The 8,531-nt window shown below is 36.1% G+C and overlaps 2 protein-coding genes across 4 annotated transcripts; one reads left to right on the top strand and one right to left on the bottom strand.

Moving 5' to 3' along the window:
• Positions 1–1,520: 1,520 nt before the first annotated feature.
• Positions 1,521–6,180, top strand: LOC123011193. Of its 3 annotated transcripts, none has more exons than XM_044408526.1 (6): positions 1,521–1,977; positions 2,024–2,272; positions 4,044–4,334; positions 4,487–4,681; positions 4,731–4,862; positions 5,011–6,180. In XM_044408526.1, exons 2-6 carry the CDS (start codon positions 2,144–2,146, stop codon positions 5,293–5,295), a joined length of 1,032 nt encoding a protein of 343 aa, XP_044264461.1. In that variant the 5' UTR covers positions 1,521–1,977; positions 2,024–2,143; the 3' UTR covers positions 5,296–6,180. The 3 variants fall into 3 exon arrangements, with proteins under 3 accessions (XP_044264461.1, XP_044264462.1, XP_044264463.1); XM_044408527.1 differs by having other exon boundaries at positions 1,522–1,977; positions 4,083–4,334; XM_044408528.1 differs by having other exon boundaries at positions 1,523–1,977; positions 4,113–4,334.
• On the bottom strand, positions 6,174–8,463 carry LOC123011192 (ubiquitin carboxyl-terminal hydrolase 14). The gene is made up of 11 exons (XM_044408525.1): positions 8,295–8,463; positions 8,067–8,245; positions 7,910–8,017; positions 7,747–7,861; positions 7,522–7,697; positions 7,381–7,472; positions 7,170–7,326; positions 6,963–7,028; positions 6,730–6,912; positions 6,389–6,683; positions 6,174–6,338 (listed from the first exon to the last, which is right to left on the bottom strand). The coding sequence occupies exons 1-11, from the start codon at positions 8,308–8,310 to the stop codon at positions 6,247–6,249; spliced, it is 1,479 nt and encodes a 492-aa protein (XP_044264460.1). The 5' UTR covers positions 8,311–8,463; the 3' UTR covers positions 6,174–6,246.
• Between the last annotated feature and the right edge of the window lie 68 nt (positions 8,464–8,531).

The following is an 8,531-nucleotide window of genomic DNA, read 5'->3' as shown; positions in this document are numbered from 1 at the left end:
AACTAATAACGGAGTTAACGGTCTCCTAAGATACATACAGGGGAGTCATTTATAATAAAGACTCTAACCGATTTTCAGACGCAACCCAAAATGCATTCTCATAGATAACTTCGTTTTTGTTGTGTTTGCGATATTTAAATTATTAATTTTAAATCAAAGTGATTGTTGATATGTCATGCATAAGATTTGACAGTGTCATCAATTTCACTTTTTTCCCTTTGAATTTAAAATGTAGTCAAACGACAAAAACACTAACATAATCTTGGTATGTGGAGAATGCTATAAAAAAGCTGTGGGTAAATCTTGACCGACAAAAGTACTTCGTAGGACGCCAAGTTATAAAAACTATCAAAGCTATCGCAGATATCTATGTTTATGAATTTGAAAATTTTGAAATAGTACATCAAGTAACGCATAATGGGATTTGAGAATGTATTTTGGGTTGCGTCTCAAATTGGTCAAGGTCTTTATTATACAGGGTGAGTCATATATAATAAAGATCCTTCTAACGCAACCCAAAATACATTTTCAGATACCACTATGCGTTAATTAATGTTCTGTTTGAAAATTTTCTAAGATATAAACAAAGATACCTGTGATAGCTTTGACAATTTTCATAACTTGGAATCCTATGGTGTACCTTTGTCGATACAGATTCAGCCACAGCATTTTGTGGCATTCTCCATTTGTCAAAATCAAATAAGTTTTTTCGTCGTTTGAGTACATTTTGAATTCAAGGAAAAAAGAAAGTGGAATTTTTGACACTGTCAAATTTAATTAATGATATATCAGCAATTACTTTGATTTGAATTTAATAAACAAAATTTTTCAAACGTACAAAAAGTATTGTTGACTGTGAGAATGTATTTTGGGTTGCGTATAAAAATCGGCCAGGGACTTCATTATAAGTGACTCAGCCTCTGTATGTGACTAACGCTCTGTTAAACTTTTAAAGTTTTTCCATAACATTTTTTTACGCCAGATTTTCTAAATTAGCTTATTTGAATTTTGTATAAGCAAGTGTGTAATTGTCAGTGATAATTTTAAAGGTTGTCAATAAAAAACATGCAACTTGTTATACACTACTGTATGGTTATTTGCGGATGCATTTTTTCTCCAGGTGTTTGAATTTAATTCTATTGTACTGTAGTAAATAATTAAAGAAATACGTTTTAGTACAGAGCATCTTAACTCTCGGACTTAATAAGATAATAAGTTTTATTTATTTCAGGTTTTATTGATAATGTTTGAGTACGTACTTTCAGCTTAGGGGTGGTTTTAATTAAAATCAACGAATTAGCAGCTTAACCGCAATTGATTACAGCAAAATGTGCTTTTTCAATTAATTTTTGTCTATAGAGTTTAAATTTTATTCATTTACTCTTTTATTGTATATTTTCGCTGGCTTTGCTTTCATTTTTCAATCCATCAGGAACGTACCCTCAACTTAGGGGTGGAATGGGTTAAAGTAAAAGTCACTAAATACTAAATTTTGTGTATTGGCAACACATTTATTAAACAAAATTAGATACAATTTACAAATAACACAATTAAGTAATGGCTTAAATCACTCTTTATATTATAGTCAAAATAATTGCAAATTTATCTGTTTACAAAAAATGTATTTAGGTCGTGTTAATCTCAAAATTTGATTGGCTGTGAGAGGGTGCCTACCCTAATCGAATCTCGCGTCCATTGAATAAAAAAGGGGTGCCAACTTGTGCTTTTGACGTGTCGTTGGTAATCCACTGCTTTGCAATTTTTCTATAATAAAATAATTCCCTTTTAATGATGTCGAGTGTACCAGTTTGGCCCCGTTCGCCCCCATCTCAGTCGTCATGACTCTCGTCCCCGCACACCCTTGAAGCGTCGAAAGTGGGGTAGTCGTAGCGCGTCCGGCCGCATTTAGTAAACATGGCGCGGTGTTTGCGTCTTGTTTGGGGTGACCGCCTTGGATGGTAAACGCCGTTCACGCAGGTAAGCCACCCCGTGCTAGAGGCCCCACTCTGACGCTGCTTTCCAGGTCAGTAGTGCGTTTTCGGGTGGAGAAGCTGGCGAGTCATGTGTCCGCATTGAGGAGTTCGCAGAGCCGCGCGGTATGGATTGGTGTGGGGCGAAGCCTCGCTTCTAGTGGCGGAGTGACATGCAGTCTGAGCCGGGCCGATACATCAATTCAGTATCTGATCTGCTTTACAGCACCGACGAAATTGAATTTCTGCTCGACGACATCAGAGACCTGGAGCCGACAAGTTGCAAGCCTGAAGACATTCAGGTACTGAGCAGGGCAGGGGCATGACTCGAAAGGGCTCTCCACGTGCTTGGCGCGACGCAGTATGCTTGCAAATTCGGCCAATAAGGAAGGAAGTTTGCATACAAGTTTACTTACTGAATTTTATTAGTATCGGAATAGCTAGAGAAGAAAATATTCCTTAAAAACTTATTTCAAAATTAGAAATAAAATAACTCTAGTAATAATAAAAATATAGTTCATAAATAATATTGCACTGGTGATTTAAAAGTGTCGAACCATTTTTTGGGCGGTAATAAAGAACATCCACTGTGTTAAAAGTTTCCATGACAAAATAATTTTTTGAAGCTTTTTTAATGCTTCAAAGCTTCAAAGATTAAATTTTTGATTAAGTTATGTGCCGTTCCGATTAATCTTGAATTTAGTTAGCGGAAACGACAGATCTTCTAAAACTGAACAGATACCTGTTGAAAGTTCTTAAGAAAAGTTGTTTATAATCAACATGTACCAAATTTCAAAATAATCGGCCAACTATGATTTTTCATTTTCTTGTTTATTAATTCGCAAATGCAAAGATTAACAGTATAAAAAAATTACATTCAGATTATAGTACTAAATAAAATACCACAGAAAAAAAGGAAAATAATAGTTAGAATAGGGGCGTAAATTATGTTGATTCTAAACAACTTTTCTTAATAACTTTTTGTTTTATTTGTTACATAAAAGGCCCTTTACTCTATAGAAAACTAGTTTTTTTGAAAATTGTCAAGGCATACTTACTTGATTTTTCAAAACTAAAATTATGTTAGAAATTAATCATTAACCAAGCAAGGCTGAACCCCAAAAAATGAAAATTTAAATCGAATTTTTTTTTATCTTACAAGAGTCGTTTCAACTATACGAGGGGACACTGTAGAAATATCTAAAAATATTTAAAAAAGTTTTATACAGGGTCAGTCACAGGAGAGTTACTTCTGAAGTTATTTGGGCAGCAACCCATTTTACAATTTACATAGGCGTCTAGCTTCCTTATTTTTAAAAATCATAAAATTGAATCCAAGAATTCTTTGCATGTTTTTATTTTGACATTTTGACACGAAAAAGTGGGCATGCTCTTAATCCAAGGAGAATGCAAGAAAAATGCTCTTGCGGCAGATGCTCTGTATTTGGAGAGGTAACCAAATCGAATGCATCCGGTTCCTGAAAGATTTAGAAAACTGGAAGCCAAGTTACGATAAGATTGACCTTCAATGAAAGACCCCGTCAGAGGACTGCTACTGACCCGCAGAAAATTAAATTAGAGTCCTTCAAGCAGTAGACAATTACTTGTCATTTTGACGACTTCACTCATTTTCATCCAGCTCACATTGATTACTAAATTAATTTAAATAAAATATTATATCCAGTTACATACGCTAAAAGTATTTTTGGTTGCAAACTGATTAATTTTCAAAGTAACTCTCCTGTGACTGACCCTGTATGTAGGTTTCAAAGGGGAGGGAATTCTACACCTTTCTAAAACGTAAATGTTGACAAAAAATTTTGGAAGTAAATATTCAAATATTCACATCTCTTGATTAAAAAATATACATATAGAAACAAGTCTCTCAGAATATAGGTAAAAAATTGTATGAAACAGATCGTATTAATAAATACTCGTAATATGGCATACTTTTATTATTCCTGCGTTTTGGCTAGTTTTCCAAAAACAGAGCTTCCTTATTGGTCGTTTTTGCCGAAGGTCTTTTTATGCGAAAATCTGTCCACTGAATTTTAGCACTAGTTTTGGTTTAAGAGCACCGCCGATTTCTACGTGAATGTGATTGGTTTGCAGGAGCCGGATGGTATGAGTTGTGTGTTGCAGGACTTTGAGATAGCGGGCAGCAGGACGGGGGCCCTGAGCGCGGATTGTGCTGGAGGTTGCGAGTGCGAATCACCTCTGGGCACCGTTAACTCATGGGACTCGCACTCTCACTACCGCCGACGGGTCGCCTCGCCCGATCTGTCCCTATACTCGGGGGTTATCGTCTACTGCGACCACACTCATCTCAAGACGCCCACGGGAATAGTCCGCATACTTCTACTGGTAAGCACAAATTTTGACGTTTGATCGCCACCAACTGTGAATAGCTGAATTGCACTAGGTCATTAATGCACTCATTTGGAGACTTTAATGGCATCGTAATTTTAAAACAAAATAAATCTTTTTTCATTTCCCGACACTTGTTAATATTTCAGGTGACCACAATCGCCTGTCTTACATGCCTCTGTACGTCAGGAACAGTAAAAGTAGGCCTATTTATGCTTCCGCTGGTCGGACGATTGCGGCTGATGATGTTCGTAACATTACTGAGTATTTTCATCACCTGTCTTCTCCTCTTTCTTGATATTTCTCATATCGTTTATTTGTTCCCATTTAATTGGGGCAAAGTGGTAAGTAAATGAAAAACGATTATGTTTTCATACAAATGGATTTTTTTAGAACGCTTATTTGTACGTCAGCCTTAGTGTTCTATTTCTCGTAGCATCGTCGTTAATTTTCCACACGATATTCTTATCAGAGGCCTTTTACTGGGTCCCGAGGTGGACGCACCATCAATTGCTGATTACGGGGGTAAAAATAAATAAAAATACCTCCACGCTAATGTGAACGAAATTTTACATTAGTTGGAATAAAATTGTCCGGAAGTTTCGTTCACCGCGTTAGCGTGGATAAATCCCTGAAAAGTAACTGCAAATTAATTATTTTTGTTGCTTTTCAGTGTCTGGGGTACCTGTGCTGCTTTCAGTCGGCCATCTTGTCGCTGATCCAGAAGTGTACCATAGGACACTATCAGCCGGTGGCCGAAGACCCCAGCCTAAACCTGCAGGAGCGACAGACCTCGCTGGAAGAGTCGCCCGAGCATAAGGCGAACCAAACAACGCACAATTACAAGCCTATAGTCAGCTACCCCGTGGCGTCGACGTCGCGTCAGGACGCCTCGAACTACCTCGATGACGTCCAGCCGTGCTCGTCTAAAAGTTCCGACCCGTACAGGGTCGCATGATATTTGACTTAAAACTTTTCTAAATGCCATCTGTGTTTATCGTGCAGTGAATGTGCAGATTCGACAAGTGTGGATAGATAGTCAAACACCAGTTAAGAAATATATCATTGTTTCAATTTGTTTTGAATTTTTACACGGCATGTATAAAAGTGTATAGACAAATAAAAATATATTCCAAATTGTTGCAATATTTGCAAATAGTATACGGATCCTGCAGCAAGTTCACTCGTTCAGAATAGGCAAGAAAAGAAGTTTATTGTAAATAGTTTTTTTAGCGTTTTTCAAATTTAGTGTTTATATTCTGTACAGTATTAACTTCACGAGTTTCATTTTAGACTAGACAAAAACCTTTTCATAATATAAGAAACAAAGTGTTCAATTCGTTTTATTGTGTGTAACTGACCTAGCACAAAGTCCATGTTTTTGTATTGTATGTAACAGATTTATGTTTGGTTGTAGCCTCTAACATGGTGCTGGAAAACATTGCAATAATGTTTTCCCTAACATGATTCTAAACGACCCTTATCGCTCATCAGATATTTAATATTTCAAGCCGGAAATTGCGTTTTAAATAACGGAAATCGATTCGAACCCTCCCGAGACAGCACTTTAATCATACAAATTGTTTTTCTATCAATTGAAATAATTAGTCGTTTCGAATCATTCCAAAAATTCTAGTCCGTACCCATATTTACTTCTACTAAATGGAAAGTAAATATGACTTGATCCACTTTAATTTCAGTCAAAACTGCCAAAGTTGGAAACTAGCCAAAAATAGAGCAAGTTTTTACTTTAGGAGACAATCAGGGCAACAAAACTGATTCATTTTGAGTAATGTAAAAATTGTGTTCTCGTGTGTTTTCTACAAATAAAAAAAATTATTAATCGTTTGTTTATTTTAAGAATCGTCTTTCAGTTTTATACAAGATTATTACATAATTTAAAGCTCAATTAATTATCTGTCACCATTTTTTCCTCATTTTCGCTGGTAATTTCTAAAAGTCTAGGCCCGTACAAAAGGACATAAGCGCAATGCCAGTCACCTGAAAAAACAAATTACAATCTCACCCCCTCAAACGAAGCCTCACAATACCTCCCCCAGACAGCTTCAAAATATCCTCAGTAGTCACAGGTGACACATTATCATCATCGCACTTTATCCACTTATCTCCCGATTGGCGTACCCACCCCACATAGTGACCACTGGACGAAGACCGCCCCCGATGAGTTAACACAGCCTGAAGGGTATAATATCCGCTATTATTACTCCCTAAATCGTCTTCAAACCAGTAGGGGGCGTATTTTTTATCGGCTTCGTTTATTTTACCGTCACCTTTGTTTTTTTGTTTGTCTTTTGATGCCGCTTCCACTTGTGCGTCCTCCAACTCCTTTTTCACACAATTAAAAACAAGAAGAAAATTAACAAAAACATACCTTAAACTTTGCCCTAACTGGCGCCAGTTTTTCCTGCAATTCGGAAGTACATAAATCGAAAGCATCAAAATCGATCGGGAATTTAACATCTTTGAGAATTTTTGCGTTTATTGATTCTTTTTCCTTGTAGTAGAACCGAACGAACTGGATGGTTAGATAAGCCGGCAATCTACTTATTTTGGACTAAAATTTTTTTTTTTTTTATAAAAAGAATTACAGTTTTTGCTACCTACTGTTTTAATATAAACAGCATCCCTGTCCAATGTTGGGGATTTTTTTGTTATTTGTTCCTGCATTTTCTAAAAAAATTATAGCAAATAAAATAAATTATTATGATCAAGTCCATTGCTAATAAATGACAAATAGTCATTTTGCTCATTTTACTACTAACATAATTGTTTCAACCGATTTTTTTTATTAATAAAAGATAGACAACATACCGATCTCAATCCTGAATGCATATAGCGCACATCCTGCGAAATAAAACAACTCAACTGCAAAAATGATTCCTTATTTTTAGTGACCGGCTCATCTTCCGTTTCCGTACACTTCAATTCAACTTCAAAAGTTCCACCAAAAAACTGATCAACCAACGATCTGAAATTCAAATGTAGCACTACCAATTCAAAAAATTAATTTTATTATGTATACTTAAACTTTTCCACTGCATTTCCACCATTTTGTTTCGCGGGCAATTTTTGCTGCAACATTCTAATTAACTCAGTCCAACACTCGTTGGCGTCCTAGAAAAATAAATGATTCTTTGTGACTGTTGATGTTTAGGGGAAAAACCTGTTGTGTAAAACCGCCATGTTCATTTTTTTCTGCGAATCTAGGAAACGCCATGTGGAGCATTTGGAGGAGGACTATGGGAGGAACATTGTTTCCCTTATCCATGGAGGAGTATAGATCACGCAACGCTGCTGTAATTGACTGAGCGGGAATTACGCCCCCTGCGTCAGTTACTTCTGTAAACACATTTTAATTACATTTGCTTATGTGAGGTAAAGTTGGTACCTCCTTGATAAGCTTGGAGGGCTTCACGCAATTCAGGAACTGACTTTAAACACTGAACTGTGGCATTCATGTAACATGTGTTTCCTAAATTTGTTAAACCAGCAGGAAGTTCCAACTAAAATAATCAAAGTTACAAAAAAATACCAAGGTTTTAGTAACTTACAGCTGTGGCCAATTCACTTTCATTCATATCTTCCACAAAAACGGTTTTTTCAACAGGTTCTTTTGGCACGTCTTCTTCCTTACTCCCCATTAATAAAACAGTAACCCCCTACACAAAATTAGTAAATTAATAACACAAGGAATTCAATTTTGCTTACATCCTTCAATTTAAAGTTATCCCAATCAGCATCTTTCAAAGTCACCCCTTTTATCATGACTTTCTGTCTTTCAGGTTGCACCCCCGTGAGAGCAAACAATTGAGCCTTAAATAGCATCGGAGATTCATCCGTATTCACTTCAATATCAGGGTAGGACTCCTTACCCCATTTAACTTTAACTATAAAAGTATTTAAAGGTTAAGTGATTTTTTCTTAAATGAAACTCACCCTTGTATTGTGGCATAGCTTACTAACACTAAGTTTCAATACAAAAGTAAAAACTGACAAGAAAATACGAGTAGATTATTTAACAGATACGAAAATTGCTTTGCCGGAACCGCAAAAATGCTTGATTATGGATGACAAGCAAGAAAATTTAATGGCAACACTGAATCTAGTTACTTCTCTGTCAAGTTATTGTAAAAAGAGATAGAAAAGCAAAGAAACACGTATGTTAAAGTGAAA

Source organism: Tribolium madens, unplaced genomic scaffold, assembly GCF_015345945.1.
Source record: "Tribolium madens isolate multiple individuals breed KSU strain unplaced genomic scaffold, Tmad_KSU_1.1 Scaffold_91;HRSCAF=231;Tcas5.2_LG7, whole genome shotgun sequence".
NCBI lineage: Eukaryota > Metazoa > Arthropoda > Insecta > Coleoptera > Tenebrionidae > Tribolium > Tribolium madens.
The sequence above is the reverse complement of the archived record's forward strand: the minus strand, read 5'-3'. Positions and strand labels throughout refer to the sequence as shown.